We start from the raw sequence: 17,061 nt of genomic DNA, 5'->3' as shown, positions 1-17,061 counted from the left end.
GAATGTAATATGAAGTTGGCCCGTCCTTTGCAGCTATAACGGCTTCAACTCTTCTGGGAAGGTTTTCCACAAGGTTTAGGAGTGTGTTTATGGGAATTTATGGGAATTTTTGACCATTCCTCTAGAAGAGCATTTGTGAGGTCAGGAACTGATGTTGGACGAGAAGACCTGGCTCGCAGTCTCCACTCTTAATTCATCCCAAAGGAGTTCCTTTCACTGGAAATAAGGGGCTAAGCCCAACCCCTGAAAAACAACACCTGCATTTAATTATTTGTAGGGGTGTTCCAAAACTTTTGGCAATATAGTGTATCTAAAACATCTGAACATTTATGTGTGGTTTCCAGGCCTGCTGTTTCCTCTTGACCTGCTGGACTGGTATGTGGTTTGGGTGTTCTAAAATTAAACATGAAACCATAAAATAGAGAAATACTTTTATATAGAATTATATATACTGTAGAGCTATATATATATACACACACACACACTGGAGAGCTAGATAGTATACTGTATATTTGCTGTTGAGTAATTTTCATTCTCAAGCTCATACCTCTAAAATGTGCTGTTATTTTTAAAGAAAAAACAATCAGTGGTTTGCTGACGCTAGTTCTAACTTTGTTTATTTAATATGTATGGAAGTAGACTTCAATGGCAGTGCCTTTTGTAAGTTTTATAAAACTGTAAAGTCTTAAAGTCTCCAGGACAAAGGAGTTTGCACTTCCAGGTTTCTTTGTAAGGTTTTTTTTGTCACATTGTGTTGTGAGAAAGAGATATGAGGAAATAACTGTTTATAGCTACTACAGGTTTTTGCACCCTCCACAGCATGTTTTTGAAGTAAACAAATTGCTGTGGTATAAGAGGAATAAAACAATTTCAGGTGATTATTTTTCAATAACAGCACACCTTGTCATGTTTTATTATTTGCATTAGTTTTATTTAGTTTTGTAAGGCAAATGAACAACCTTGAGTTTTTTTGTTGTGTGTGTAAAATTATGAGGCAAGTTTATCTGTGAGATATTGGAATTATAATAAATACAAAAACACTGATTTGAGAAATGTTATTTTACTTTACACCAACAAATTTGTAGTTTAAAAAGAAAACCCCTCCTTAGTAACTTGCTGTGTTCACATGAAGATATGCTTTAAAAAACACATATTAGTGAAATACCAGTTTAGTCATATTTTATAATTACATATAATGACTGTCAAGTCATGATTTATTGGATTATGCTCACCTTTTCGGTGCAGAAGCTTTTGTATCTTATTTCTAAACTCTCAAAATTCTGTCTTTCAATTTGAACTACTGTAGGGAAAATATAAAACTGTTAATTGAAAAAAAATGTCTAATTATCCCTTCATCCTTAAGAAAATACATTTTTGGCCTCCTATTTCTAACTGTAAAAGATTCAGTAATACATGATGGTGATGTAAGCAGCTGTAGCAGAAAAATGGCTCTCTCCTGCCCAGTCTGTTGATGCATCAATGCTAATAAAGGAGGAATGTTTCTCCAAGCGTGAACACGGTACTCAACACTGCATCTAAACCTCTCTCCCAGTACTCGCTGGATTTTGAAATAACCAGCCAGTTTACTCACTAAACCGATGACCAGAAATGGGATAAGATAAAGATCATTTGTTGGCAGTGTGAGGAAACCTTCATACAATTATTAGCACATAGAAATTTTCAATTTTCAGTATCAGAGATTTGCAGCCAGTGTTTAAAATATACATACAAAATCTAGAAAGGGTTTCGCTTTCTTGGCCATTTCCCACCGTGTATACACAGCATGTTTGTTTCGAATGTTAAGTCTTGTTTTCCCAATATTCTCAATAAATTAGGAAGTAAAATACATTTTTAACAGAAACGCTCAATACAGCTTTGCAAGAGGTCGTTATAAATGTACAATATTAAATTGTTTAAACAAGCAATACATAGCATTTTCCTTAGCAGTTTCCTGCTTCCTGCTCATCACAGGCTATCTACTGAGACCGTCCCTGAACCATCACTGCACTTCAAGATGTAGGAATATGATGCTGTGTGTGTCTTAAATGCTTAGAGAAAATGCCGTGTGTTGCACAGTTAATTTTAGGCTTCCTATTATTTATATTCAATAATGTTAAATAAAATTGAGGCACACCATTCACACACACACTGTCTTCTTCTCACACACACACACACACACACACACACACACACTTTGCATTGTCAAGTCCCTGGTTTGGCAGTTGCTATTTGTTTAACATTTCAAGTGAGCTCAGAAGAGGTGTGTAGTGTTCCTCTATCTGCATCAAGTCATCTTCATCAGCAGTGACATCACATCACGTCTGCTCGTTTGTCCCTCACTTTGTTCCGTAGTTTTGTCCGGGCTTTAAACGCAGCTGAATTGAAAAGGTGCTGTAGAGGGTACAAAAGTTACAGAATATAAACGACCGTATATAAGTCAATTTTCCCACCAGAGGTCAATCCTATTTTTAATTTGGACCACAAAATAAAATGAGTCATTTTGTCACTGTTACAATCCATCATCAGTCATTGTGCTACAGTAAAGGTGAAAGGTTACCCTTTCTGTGCGGGAGATCCGGGTGGCCTTGACTGAAGAGTCCAGAATGAGAGGAGCTCCGAGTCCAAAAATATCTCTCAGTAGTGGGTTAACCTATACAAACACATACACACGAGTTAAAAACACTCGCACATTCTAACTCTAGTTTTTAAAGGGTTCATAGTTAAAATGTTGGTGTACTTCTCACCTGCAGGTGGTGGCTCACTCCAGACTCCAGCACCTCCTTAAAGGCATCATAAATCCGGCGTCGCATCCAGCCGTCAAGGTAGAGCACCTCGACCCCAAAACGGACCTTCTCCTCAGAGAAATCCTCACCCTGTTTAAGAACATAGCAAGAAACACACATGACTGAGAAAATTCACCCATTAATATATATTTCAGTCTTTTAAAGACTTTTCTTGTATCTAAATTATATCTGTTAAATGTTAAGACAGCACCATCTCCAAATACACATAAGTACACATAGAAACGTTTCAATTGTGAATTAAAGCTATTTATTATATATTATGAGGGGAAAAAATCCTTCAATCACCATCACCATCAGCTGTTATTCACTGCTAAGCAATGAAAATTAAACAAACATTAATTACTTTGCAGCTCAGACTTTGCAATTACCCAGGTTTCAGTCATTTATTTCACACTGGCTGGGATGTCGCCATTGTCAAAGTTGTTACTTTTGGCCTAGTTTATCCTGAATTTTGTGTAGTTTTGACTAGACATGTCGTCTAGTGTCGAAATTATAATTAATTATGTGTTATACAGCAACACATTAAACACACTAAACGCATTTGCTCCAGAAAGAGCTACGAGTGAGTCTGGAGGTTGTCGGGTCTCGTCTTACCTCGATGTAATGCAGCACCTCGCGGAAGATGGAGCGCTGTTTGCGCCGGTCATTTTTGGCCCGATGTTTATTTCCGTCGGTTGCCAAACGCTTCAGACTCTCACACAGCACGTCACATTCCTCATACTCAAACTCCTAAGCACCGGAACACAACATGCAACAATCATTACACCTTGCAAACAAAATACAACTTCAGCTTCTTTAGAAAGTTCTTTATAAATTACGTCCACAATGACATGATGCGTGTTCATATGCTGGTTATGTAAATGTGGAATTGTTTGTCTCTCTCACCTCATCAACTTCTCTTGCCAATTCATACAGCAGAGCGATGGTCTCTCCTACAGCGATCCTGAAGTTCACCTCACTGCTCTCCAAACAAGCCTGCAGCTGAGGCAAATGACTGAGAAAACAGAGAGAAAGAGAAAGTTATTCAGTTTTTGTGTATAAAATAAATCAAACAAAATGAAGACCAAGAGCCAACTTGGAAAGTGATTATAATGGACCTCTATTAAAACATTAAGAAACTATATATATATATTTTTTTTAAATGGCTGTCAGACCAGTTTGTGGCACAACACCTCTTGATTATCATCGTCATGCCATTTTAAGTGTAAATAATTATGTCTAATTATTAATCAGACAACCAGGCTAAAGAACACGAGACACTTTACATGTCGACCGTACATATATCATCACTTTGCATCGTTCTACTTACTTCTCTTACTCACACTGTTCCACATTTCATTTATTTTATGTAATAAAATATGTATTCTTGGGATCCTTTTAATTTGCAGTTCATTATAATTACCATTTTATATTCAGGGAGAGAACAGGTCTTTAAGAACAACGAAAATCAGAAACAATGAAGTGTGGGCTGTATACAACTATAGTAAGATATATCAGAATGGTGTGCACAGCCAACACCTGGCAACCCTACCCACGAGATTTATACTCTGCACGTTTAAGCTGCGTAAGACAGTAACACTTTTGTCCATTAAAGCTTTCTGTAAAAAGAAAAGAAAAGTGTACATACAAATCTGTATTTGTTTAAAATATATGATCTGTTCAATCTGAATAATGTACTTGGATTCAGTTACATCCATAATAAAAATATCTTTCACATTCTTCTAATTTTGTGAAACATGCAAATGATATGCAGCTCATAAAATATACAGGTCATATTAGTTAACTCAAATAACGAAAAATAAATATGTTTATTAGACTGTTGTTGATGCATCAGTGTGTGAGAGACTTACTGCCTGACGATGTTTCTGATGTGGGAAGCAGGACACAGAGTACTGAGCAGAGCCCAGGCCTGAAGGGCAGCGCTGTGGAGAGCCGGCATTCCAGCTTTAACTGTGGGTAAACTACCATCACCCAGTGGATATGCACTTACAAACACACTCTCCAAATGCCCCATACACTTCAACAAATCCTAAAAGATGAGAATTAAATAAGTTAACAAATGCTCCACAACTCATATAGATTATTTAACATATGTATAATTTTCAGTGGTGTGAAGATGACGCCATTTACTTCAGCGTTGTCTGACGCGGACACGTAACAGCACATCCCCAGTGCTCGGGCACACTAAAGAAAAAGAGAGAATGAAGAATATAAGGATAAATCTGAGCACAATCCTTACTGTCACTTAGACACAATTACTGTCTTATATGCTTTAATGTAAGACCTTGTAATAGGAAGTCAATTAAAGGACATAAACTACACACACTAGGGCTGGAAAAATGAATTTGAATACCCTCTGTCTGTGTGTGGGTCTGTGTGTATGTGTTATTTATGTATGTTACTGAACTGAACTGTTTATCACATTGTAATACTGAAAAAGGAATCAAACTGCATCCAAATCCACTCGAATTTTCAGAGATACAAGATGTTTTGAGAAAAACACAGACCTTTATCAGCTGTACAAGTTGAGCTGGGATGTTTGCCAAAGCATTTTTATGACCTCTATATTATTACTAAAGGACTCCACAGTTACTATCTGGATTTTTATGATACTAAATAAAGTAATTATGTATTTATGCATTCTAGAAAGCATGTACATCACTATATGCTCAAGAAAATGATAGCTGGAATCCAGAATAAAAGTGACCCCAATAAGAAAATTGTCTGCTTGGCTAAAAGGATAATCTAAATGTCAAATATATAAAAGGTAAATGAATTTGAATAGTACTCAAACAGCGAAATGTGTGCCTCTGACTAAACTCACACTCTGACGAGCGGATAGGCTGGCACAGCTGTCCGTCAGGATGGAGCTAAGGATGGGGCGAAACATCTTGAAGCCCTCCTCGCCTTCAAATCCACCTCCCAGCTGAATACAGAGGAGTGCACATAGCGTGGCTGCTGCTGCCTGCTCCTCTCCTCCACCTACAGACACGCAGACAAAGAGAGAGAGAGAGAGAGAGAGAGAGAGAAAAAGAAAGAAAGAGAAAGGTTGTCAAACCTAAATGTATTCTTCACATACTTAATCCCCATCTCTCTTAATCTAACATGATCCTAGTGCCTACCTTTCTTCAGGCTACGTTCCAGGCAGTCGCCGATGGTGAGGCGTCTTTCTAGCAGGAAGTCATACAGCACTCGGGAGGAGAAGGCTAATCGCAAGCTCTCCAGCGCTGCTAGCCGTGTCTTCACACTGAGAGAGAGAAGAGGGTGAGAGATTTTACTGTGGTCAGTTGCAGCTGCACCAGAGTATATGTGGGTCAAGAATGAAGCAGGTGTTTGAAAGCGAACAAATAACAGTTTATCTATGTCACAAAAGACGCATTTCCAGAACTTTATGACCAGCCACTGGCTAAAGTTAACGTACAGCACAAGGGATAGAGAAGCTATGTCTGCACACCATTGCTCCTCTATATAAAGTAACAGCTGATGGTGCACTATTTTTACATATAATTTAGAACACTCGCATGAGACCAGCAATTTAACACTTTAAACAAGGCATTCTGGGACAGAAAAAACACTCACTAGTAAACCCAACACAAGAGGAACACAAAAAGACTAACAGAGGAACATGGTTTTTGATGGTCAATCAAATAAGTCAAAGCCATTCTTATTTATGGTGATGCCATGGCATATGAATATTTCAGAATGAATGGAGATGAAAGTACATTGCAGTTGTCTAGAATCAAGCATGATCTAAATAATAAAACTTTCAGACCACATTCTTGTTTCCTTCTTTCAAAAAGCCTTTTTAGTTTCACAACTGAGCTGGTAATTATGCGTTACTCCGTTTGTAAGACTTTGTGTAAATATATGGGTCACCTCTTGTCCATCAGGTTGTCGATACACTGCTTTAGTTTGTCTTCTGTTTCCTCCTGAGCGGTCTGTTCATCCACCACCTCGCCTGTTCAGCACAACACAAGGATCTGTGATTTCGCGATATATCAACATTATTTCAGCATAATGCTGAGCACTAGGGTATTATGGTAATTACTTATGTTTATGGGCTTAAATATAGACTTCAGACTACTCCTGCAGAGCTGTGATCCTGCAATACTGCACAGTTTCTCTGCTCTAATACACCCGGCTCAAAAGCTTAGCTTGTCATCAACCTTTCTAAAATGAAACAGTCGTGTTGGAGCAGAGAAGCATGTGTGTGTGTGTGTGTGCACCTGCTCCTTCATCCAACACTGAGGCACTCTCACTGGCACTGCTGTAATGACTGAGCACCTCAGATGCCAACTCATCATCACTGGCACCGGATCCTCCTTTTCCTCCATTCTTTCCTGAGTGAATGAAGACGAAAAACATGACTAATAGACTTCCAAGAATAAAAGTGGGGTTAAATGGGGTACAAAGGGAAAAATGAACAAGAGATGACATAAGAGACGAGGAACAAGAGACGAGGGAGAAGCAGACAGAGCGTATGCATGACAAACATGAGCATGGATTTGTTGTGTCCACATGCACAGCCACACACAATGTACACAACATGTGCACTGCAGGTAATCAGCTCAACCTATTGCTTTCTGTCCTATTTAATCTTAACTATAATTCAAACCAACAAAATGTTACAGTGAATTTAAGAAATCCACTCGTGGCTCATGTGTACAGTCAAATTTCCTTATAAAATGAGTGCAGAAAAATTCCAGCAATAATTTCCTGAGTCATGATCATCACCTTTGCTGTATCTATATGACTGAACTCAATACGACTTTTTTTCTGTTGTTCACCAAACCTGCATTAATTAGTGAGTTTTATGTACATCGGGGTGTGTTGTACACTACCAGTCAAAAGTTTGGACACATCTTCTAATTCCATGGTCTTTCTTGATGTTTATTTCTTTCTACATTGTAAAACAATGCTGAAGGCGGCTGAAATACACAATAATGTCCTTTGAACAGTTGATATTGAGATATGTCTGCTACTGATGTTCTGTAAAGCCGTCATAACGGCTCTAATCTGAGGTGCTGTTAATTGGTGATTTCTGAGGCTGGTAACTCTAAATGATCTTCTCCTCTGCAGCAGAGGTCAGTTTTGGTCTTGCTTTACTGGGATGGTCTTCATGTGAGCCAGTTTCATCATGGTGCTTGATGGGTTTTGCAAATGCACTTGACAATACTGTTCTTGCAAGAACTATTCCAGAACACCTGACCTTCGTGTCTTAAAATAACAACTGACTTTTTTGTTGTTGTTACATATGGATTACTTAAGTCCATGTGTGTTATTTCATAGTTTTATAATCTCCAGTATTGTTCTAGAATGTAGAAAATAAATCCCTAAACAAAAAACACTGAATTAAAAGGTGTGTCCAAACTTTTGACTAGTAGTGTATGCACATGACATGTAAATAAGGGAGTATGTGGGAGCTTGTTTCTACGCCGCGTAATCCGAGTCATCGTGCAAGATCAAATCTCCTCTGCTTCTTCACAAATTCGGTCATATGACTCTGAGGGCAAATCTGTGTTCATAGACCCAATAAATATGGGACTATGTTTGCATTTCTAGGTTTGTAATTCAGTCATGACCTTGTGCGAACCTGCTGACCTTTGGCACAGCAGCCAATAACAGACACTGGCACAATGAGTCCTCTTTTTAATCCTGTAAACATCAGAAAGTCCTGAACAAGCAGAAACATTCACACAACCTCTCCGTCTAACAATCCATCCACTCCATTCATTCATTCATTCATTCATTCATCACTACCTCATCAACACACCGTCGCTTAACCCCTTCCTGGAACTGCTGCACTGAATCAGCTTATATACATCAACTGTTCTGTACTTGGCTGTAGGGTCGAGCGATACAATATTTCATTGTCGATGTTGTGATAAATTGCCCTGATACACTGGATATCATCAGCATTTTTGTTTTCGTTTTAAATAACGATTACAAACTATTTAAAAACAGATTTTCATATTTTTAGCACCTTTTCAATCTTAAATAATGCATTTGTAGATATTAAATAAACATAGAATCAAACTCACTGTTAAGTCTAATATGATGGTCATGCTGGAGGTTTGTAGTAAGTCTATATTTTGTGATCTGTGATATATGTGAGATCTCAAACCCCTATTCCACATAACTTTTGTTCATCTTGAGAATTAAAAGTTAAAGGCATTACAGCAACGGTCAGGACTGAAGTATGGCTGGACGGTTTCCATGTCGGCCATTCACAACAGTAGTGATTTACGGCCAACTATCCTGCGGACGCATATGTGAAGCAGCTTGGAGTCACACATATGCAGACCAGCTGTTAGCTTCTCTTTAAAACTGCCTGTCATCAGAATGAGCGTTTCAAATCACGCACAACCTTGTATTTATTGTCTAAATGTTTCAGAAGATTAACATGTTAAAAAAAACCTTGTGCGTGACTGTATACGAGAGGTTCATCTGGGAGGAAAGCACATTATAAACACAGGAGTTACTTAAAAATATTCTGAAACAGTACAAAAGTATGTGAGGGGTTTTTTTCTTGGTCTGCACTGCATTAGCTAACACCACTGGCTGTATTTGGCATGAATATTAACCAGTGATTGCACGATGTCCAGCACGTGTATGTGACGGGACAAATGCAGATTCCTCTTCAGCCCTCAGCAGAAATCCGATACGGGGCAAAGTTCAGTTCCCTGACTGAAACACCACACAAAACTGTTTAATAATGTCACTGCACTTTGGACTGTGATTGTACAAAAGAAAAATGTGTGTTAATCTTTGATTTAACTCAACAGACGAGTCAAATCTTAAAAACACCGGCAAAATTTTAATTGTCCTATAAGTATTGCCTAAAACGTGACCGTTTGCAGTTGTTGGAAAATAATCAGTGATGCGGTGCTGTGACGTCGTCCTATTAGTGTTACATCACGTCCTGGAGTGTTTTATTTTTCTTATACAACAACCAACCACTTATATTACTGAGAAACCATGAAACCGTCCATCTTGAAGACTTCCCTGTGTTGGAAAACATTTCACCTTTACATCTGACCATTACACAGCTCTGATACTAGGAACTCCTTCCATAAAATGTTAATTACCCCCTTCTCAAGAAAAATGCCACTGTTTATTTTGTTACTATAGTAAAGAAAACGTACTTAAACACGAATTGACCTGTGATCTGCGCTGTAGCCTGAATTACCATCTGAGAGAGAACTGCTGTATTGTTATAGAAAGCTGATCAATCATATTTAAGTATTCAGCAGTACTGACAGGAGGTCATTTAGACAGACTGAAAAGAATCAATCATCTTTAGACAGGATTAAATAGCACTCAGTGCACAAATTGCAGTACAAACAGATAAAGCAGATTGGACGTACAGAGCTATGAAGTCTGAGTCACATCATAGGTTTACGTACTGAGGTAGAAAGCTCCAGTGAGGTTAGTGTCATGCAAATGGGATGACAGGAACATGACTGGAAAAGTGACATAATGGCACAGGCCATGCACAGAGTATGTCCAGGACAACTGTCTCATCTAGCACACCTGAGTCAGTTCATTTAACTCATCTAAAGACTTTTAAGACTTCTCCGTAATGACAGCTGGCAACAAATTATAGAAAAGAATGTAATTTAATCATGAGATTCAAAGTCCTCTATTCAGTCCATCCTGAACTGCTCTGTTCTGAAGGTTTCTTTTCGTAAGACAGACAGTTGAGGGAAACTCACTCATATCTGCGCTGCTGAAAACACAATAACTTCTAGATGTGATTAGATAATAAATAGATCCTTTGCTACAGGACTAATAGGCTAATATTTCTGCCTGGACATAGGAAGACAGATGTAGATGGGTTGAATGAGAAATGTGAAATATTAGAGTGCATTAATGTCTGCCATTCCTCACAGCATTACAGACAGTAACAATGAATGAAATGCAAGGGCACATTCTTGATTAAAGCAAAACCCTGGAGGTCACATGGACGCTACCTGGACGTGACACTGCTGTCTTGGCTGAAAGTTGCAAGAGAAGTACTTCCTGTCGAAGCGAGCCTATTTCAAGGCAATGAGAAAAAGGAAACATTCATATGGCAAAGCTACATGATGAAGGTTCTATTTTATAACCAAATGCCTCAAAGTCTCTATACTTAACATACTATACTGAGACCACACGATCATCAATACTTTAGCACCTACTTGTACACTATCAGTTAACAATCTGGGACTGCACAGTTGATACTTGCACACCTTTCATTAACCACCTCAATATATCATATGTAAATAGATAAGCACACATCCATATACTGTATATAATATTACTATTTATAAGTGTTTTATTTTTTTTTAACTTATTGCTGTCATTTGCCTAAGACCATCATTGTACTAAGCATTTCATTGTACAAACTGTCACTGACATCTGTACATACAAAAAATAAACCTGAAACTTGAAACTTTGAGGAGTTCGAGTGTGCACCCATGATTTAAACACTTAGACTTTTCTTTTGCTTGACATGCTGTCCTGATCACCTAGAATTATTTCCACATGTCTTAATAGAGGAAACAATATCACAAGAAAGTGAACATAACTTCACATCTTATCATAAGATTATGATAAGATACACCGATCAGGCATAACATTATGACCACCTGCCTAATATTGCGTTGGTCCCCCCTTTTGCTGCCAAAACACAACAAACTGTGATGCACTGTGTATTCTGACACCTTTCTATCAGAACCAGCATTAACTTCAGCAATTTGAGCAACAGTAGCTCGTAGTGGATCGGATCACACGGGCCAGCATTTGCTCCCAACGTGCATCAATGAGCCTTGTCCGTCTATGACCCTGTCGCCGGTTCACCACTGTTCCTTCCTTGGACCAATTTTGATAGATACTGACCACTGCAGACCGGGAACACTCCACAAGAGCTGCAGTTTTGGAGATGCTCTGATCCAGTCATCTAGCCATCACAATTTGGCCCTTCATCAAACTCGCTCAAATCCTTACGCTTGCCCATTTTTCCTGCTTCTAACACATCAACTTTGAGGACAAAATGTTCACTTGCGGCCTAATATATCCCACCCACTAACAGGTGTCATGATGAGGAGATAATCAGTGTTATTCACTTCACCTGTCAGTGCTCATAATGTTATGCCTGATCGGTGTATGATTCATCAAGAAGTGCATAAACACAACGCGCACGTGCATAACTGTATCCGGTGTAACACATGAACAGTCATTTCTTCTTACAATGTACAAAGCAGACAAGTTCATTTTGATACACTTATTCTACAAAGATGTGTACGATTCATTATATGCATAATTCGTTTATATTAACAGAGAGTCAACGTGAAGAGATTCATTTGTGTACATTTGAATAACGGAATAAACTAATAAACATAACTGTTAATGATCAGCTGCTGCAAATGAATGAAAAGTTACTATTAAAACTGTCTCCATTTTGAACTTCAAATGGCAAGTGCTATATATATATATATATATATATATATATATATATATATATATATAGATAGATAGATAGATAGATAGATAGATAGATAGATAGATAGATAGATAGATAGATAGATAGAGAGAGAGAGAGAGAGAGAGAGAGAGAGAGAGAGAGATGTGTCTTCTTATTAATATTAGTACTAATTAATATTCCATAAAGTCGTTGCTAGCACTGATCTTATTTAATAAGACCACCAACAACAATTATTAATAATAGTACAATAGTATATTATCATGATTATTTTTGGAAAAAGCCAAACATTAAGGACAACTTGAACCATTGACGATTTCAATAACTGTTTAAATAGCTAGACGGATCAATTAGATGAACATAAACATTTAGGTGCAACTGAAAGACATGCCTTTCACTTCTATACTACTAGAACTACTACTAGTAATTATTATGAATATTATTTTTTTATTTACTATTGTAGTAATAAACTAAACAGTAGGATTATACTACTACTACACCTACTAATACTAACATTTTACGAAGGCAAAGATGACAGCTAACTATTTGAACTTACTGTGAACTCTACCTAGCTAGATGGTTTGGCGCGACTTTTAATTTATTAGCGAATTAATTTATTTTACAAACAAACACCCCAAGTCCTTAATGCCTATAGCTCTATCTGTAAGTGTACCCTTTATTTGCAGTAGGAAAACTCACCTTTACTTGAAGCGGCCCCACGTTTCCCTTTTCTGCTCCGTGGCATGCTGTCAGCTGATCCAACACAAGCTAATTCTGCTTTAGCTGTTCCTCACACACACACACACACAACTACAACCATACGGCGCTCACACACACACACACACAGCGCGAGTCAGCTCCAATAAAATCTATCTTGACCTGCCTGTCGACACTTCCACCACAGAACAGTCGAATACTAGCGAATAGATTCACTAGAACTAGTTCTGGTTAATTTCACAACTTGGTCGTGACTTCATCACCCACGTTTTCACACCACTAATCTGTGTGTATATGCGTGTGTGTAGCATTCCCCGTCACACAAACGCCGGATTTATCTTTTCTTTAGCGTGTATTATCTGTGTTTGTCCCCCGGTAACCGATATCCTATGCCAGGCTGAGATGGTAAATATTTTCCGAAATGTTTTGGACGGAGTTTTGTGCACGTTGCCGCCACAGCTTCCACCATCTTTTCCCCGGTAACGGCCCAGAGACCCGGCACGCGCCGCCTCTTCACAATACACCGCGCGATGGCTTATGGGTAGTGTAGTGTTTAAGCCCCATTCTTTACGTGTGCTAGAAATAACACCCTGACGCTACAAGGCAATACATTTCCCAGAATCCTGTGCGGCTACCAGCTGTTCAGAAATGTTTGGGTAATGACGTAGCCTGCAAAGTACTTCGGAGAAAAACTCCAGATGGATTATAACAAGTGTCAGTTAAGCAAATAAGAGTATTTACGCCAGGATTTCATAAATGGTTCTTAGGAAAGCAGATATATACTTTATTTCAACCAACAAAAACTCTTAATACATTAAAATAGACGCAGTACTAAGTAAAACACACAAGCACAAGAGGGGCTTTACTGTCATTATGGAATATAGTGTAACTGCTAGAAAGTCACTATAAGGGTATTCTAAATGGGAATTAACAACACATTAGAGTAATTTATATCTTAAATCACATTCACACACAAGCCCATTTAAAGTCTGCTGAAACAACTGATTTTTCCAATACAGGTTTTATGTCCCTAAACGTGTTTCTGCCTGTGAAATCATAGGGTGTACTCCCCCTACAGGCTCAAAATAATGTCTCATTGTATATGTGTATACACATACCCTGCTAAACCGGATGAAGTGGGAGGACAGGTTTAAAAGAAAAACAAATTGTTGTTTTTTAAGCAATAGCATTCTTTCTGAATAGCATGCATGTCACTGATCCTATGAAAGCCCACGTGCTCCTTGTTAATTGCCCACCAGGTCAGCTTGGACAGTTTGCTGAGGAACCTCACATACTGCTGTGTTTCAATCCAACTAAAGCAGTTTCATTCATTCAGAGTGTAAACTCTTTATCCTGATTCGGTTTATGGTGGATCCAGAGCCTGTCGCAGATCAGATAACATGGGAAAAAAAAATAAAAAATTCCAAAAAGTATTCACTCACCTGCCTTGACTCGCATATGAACTTAAGTGACATCCCATTCCTAATCCATAGGGTTCAATATGACGTCGGTCCACCCTTTGCAGCTATAACAGCTTCAACTCTTCTGGGAAGGCTGTCCACAAGGTTTAGTCTTGTGGAGTCTGTTTATGGGAATTTTTGACCATTCTTCCAGAAGTGCATTTGTGAGGTCACACACTGATGTTGGACGAGAAGGCCTGGCTCTCAGTCTCTGCTCTAATTCATCCCAAAGGTGTTCTATTGGGTTGAGGTCAGGCCAGTCAAGTTCATCCACACCAGACTCTGTCATCCATGTCTTTATGGACCTTGCTTTGTGCACTGGTGCACAGTCATGTTGGAAGAGGAAGGGGCCAGCTCCAAACTGTTCCCACAAAGTTGGGAGCATGGAATTGTCCTAAATGTCTTGGTATGCTGAAGCATTCAGGGCCAAGCCCAGCTCCTGAAAAACAACCCCACACCATAATCCCCCCTCCACCAAACTTTACACTTGGCACAATGCAGTCAGACAAGTACCGTTCTCCTGGCAACCGCCAAACCCAGACTCGTCCATCAGATTGCCAGATGGAGAAGCGCGATTCGTCACTCCAGAGAACGCATCTCCACTGCTCTAGAATCCAGTGGCAGCGTGCTTTACACCACTGCATCCGATGCTTTGCATTGCACTTGGTGATGTATGGCTTGGATGCAGCTGCTCGGTCATGGAAACCCATTCCATGAAGCTCTCTGCGCACTGTTCTTGAGCTAATCTGAAGGCCACATGAAGTTTGGAGGTCTGTAGCGATTGACTCTGCAGAAAGTTGGTGACCTCTTCGCACTATGCGCCTCAGCATCCGCTAACCCCCCTCCGTCAGTTTACGTGGCCTACCACTTCGTGGCTGAGTTGCTGTCGTTCCCAAACACTTCCACGTTCTTATAATACAGCTGACAGTTGACTGTGGAATATTTAGGAGCGAGGAAATTTCATGACTGGATTTGTTGCACAGGTGGCATCCTATCACAGTTCCACGCTGGAATTCACTGAGCTCCTGAGAGCGACCCATTCTTTCACAAATGTTTGTAAAAACAGTCTGCATGCCTAGGTGCTTGATTTTATACACCTGTGACCATGGAAGTGATTGGAACACCTGATTCTGATTATTTGGATGGGTGAGCGAATACTTTTGGCAATATAGTGTATATACAAACACTGGAAGAACATGAAACTCCATACAGAAAGTAGGCCCAAGCTCAGGGTCGAACAAAGAGGAGACTGTATTCATTAGCGACATTTAATCATTGCTGTTATGACACTTTACAATCTGCTTTTTTTTGGTACAGGCTCAAAATTTTGCACACTTTTTCAGCTATTTATGTAATATTCAACCAACTGAATAATCATCACTTTGTTGCTGTTACTGTGTCCTGTGTAGAGATAACTGCCCAGTAGATTCATTAGAGTGATATATATTTTTCTTATTGTCTTATCCTCTGGATTCATTATACACCCTAACCCCTTATGTAGTCCTTCATGCTCTCTTCCTGTTACTCTATCTATGTAGGTATACAGGATTTGCAATAGATAATAAAAATCTACATGACTTGACAATCCACTTATCCTAAAGGCACTGGGCTTTATCCTTAAGCTCTGAATCCCTGTCACTCATAAAAAAAATCCCTTCAGATGAACTTTTTTCCTTACACATAACCTACTTATAAGTCCATTTCTCATTTGAGATGATAGACCTCTGGAAGCTAATGGCCCTTAAATATCCAATGAACCCTGAGAAATGAATCTTTAAAGAGAACCCTTTTCCCCAAAAGTGTACCTTTATACTGATTCTTCCGATCCTCCTGTGCAGTTCTTATTGCTTAAAGTAGTTAAAGCGGCAGGTACACAAATGTTTCTTCAGAAGCAACACCCTCCTCCATCTCCACCACCCACGTTTCAGGCTGCCAGAGCCTTTGCCAGTTTTTTTTTTTTTTTGTTAAAGATTAGGTGGCACTTATTAGCAGGCAGCTCTTCTTGCCACAAGCTCTTATACAAGCTCCTCCTACACAACACTAAATTTATGATCTTCCACCACCTGTCCCCTGAACTCATAACCCCTGAAGGAGACTTTAAGCTCACAATTGGCCTCATTTAACCCATGTGCTGTCTTCTCTGCCATCAATCTTCTTTCCTGCTCTTATAGAATAATCTTCTGAATCGAAACAGTTTGTCTGGCATCAGCGTAGCCAATCAACTAAGACTGCTTCACTGACTGGAATCTCTGGGTGCCCTGAGATTTGGCAGCAAATCTGAAATTTTTTGTTATCAGCACATTTTAAGATGACAAACCATCAGAACCTGATTTATGATATCTGATACGTCTTCTAAAATTTAAATGCCACAACCACAATTAGATATATTTGAATCCTTGTCTTGGTAAGTGAAATTAGCAATGGAGTATTTAAACCATGATTCAGTTCAGGTACATCTACTGATGCACTTGGAAACATCATCACTGACAGTACCAGGGGTCATTAGGGGTTTCGGGTCTTTCAAGTTCAGACCCCCTCATCCTGGTGACCCGACCAGGAGTGACCAATTCCTGGCCTGTGTCCAAGCAGGATCATTTCATATAACATAAGCACCATA

General features: G+C 39.0%; 1 protein-coding gene across 2 annotated transcripts; it reads right to left on the bottom strand.

The window, feature by feature from the left end:
• Positions 1-940: 940 nt before the first annotated feature.
• ifrd2 (interferon-related developmental regulator 2) lies at positions 941-13,484 on the bottom strand. 2 transcript variants are annotated; one of them, XM_058389174.1, is made up of 13 exons: positions 12,967-13,484; positions 10,778-10,840; positions 7,031-7,144; positions 6,681-6,762; positions 5,927-6,051; positions 5,629-5,786; positions 4,935-4,988; positions 4,655-4,833; positions 3,690-3,798; positions 3,399-3,533; positions 2,745-2,873; positions 2,558-2,650; positions 941-2,391 (listed from the first exon to the last, which is right to left on the bottom strand). In XM_058389174.1, the coding sequence occupies exons 1-13, from the start codon at positions 13,010-13,012 to the stop codon at positions 2,311-2,313; spliced, it is 1,368 nt and encodes a 455-aa protein (XP_058245157.1). In that variant the 5' UTR covers positions 13,013-13,484; the 3' UTR covers positions 941-2,310. The 2 variants fall into 2 exon arrangements, with proteins under 2 accessions (XP_058245157.1, XP_058245158.1); XM_058389175.1 differs by lacking the exon at positions 10,778-10,840 and having other exon boundaries at positions 942-2,391.
• Positions 13,485-17,061: the final 3,577 nt, after the last annotated feature.

The sequence above is a fragment of the Hemibagrus wyckioides genome, linkage group LG05 (genome assembly GCF_019097595.1).
Source record: "Hemibagrus wyckioides isolate EC202008001 linkage group LG05, SWU_Hwy_1.0, whole genome shotgun sequence".
In the NCBI taxonomy this organism is placed as follows: Eukaryota; Metazoa; Chordata; class Actinopteri; order Siluriformes; family Bagridae; genus Hemibagrus; species Hemibagrus wyckioides.
This window is presented reverse-complemented; position numbering and strand designations above follow the sequence as displayed.

What these genes read in the sequence shown, in the direction of transcription:
- ifrd2 (XM_058389174.1), bottom strand. Translation starts at nt 13,012, where the DNA reads ATGCCACGGAGCAGAAAAGGGAAACGTGGGGCCGCTTCAAGTAAAG. An exon ending in GACAGCAGTGTCACGTCCAG is followed by an intron (nt 7,145 to 10,777) that starts GTAGCGTCCATG and finishes TCATTCACTCAG; the next exon opens with GAAAGAATGGAGGAAAAGGA. An exon ending in GACAACCTGATGGACAAGAG is followed by an intron (nt 6,052 to 6,680) that starts GTGACCCATATA and finishes TCTCTCTCTCAG; the next exon opens with TGTGAAGACACGGCTAGCAG.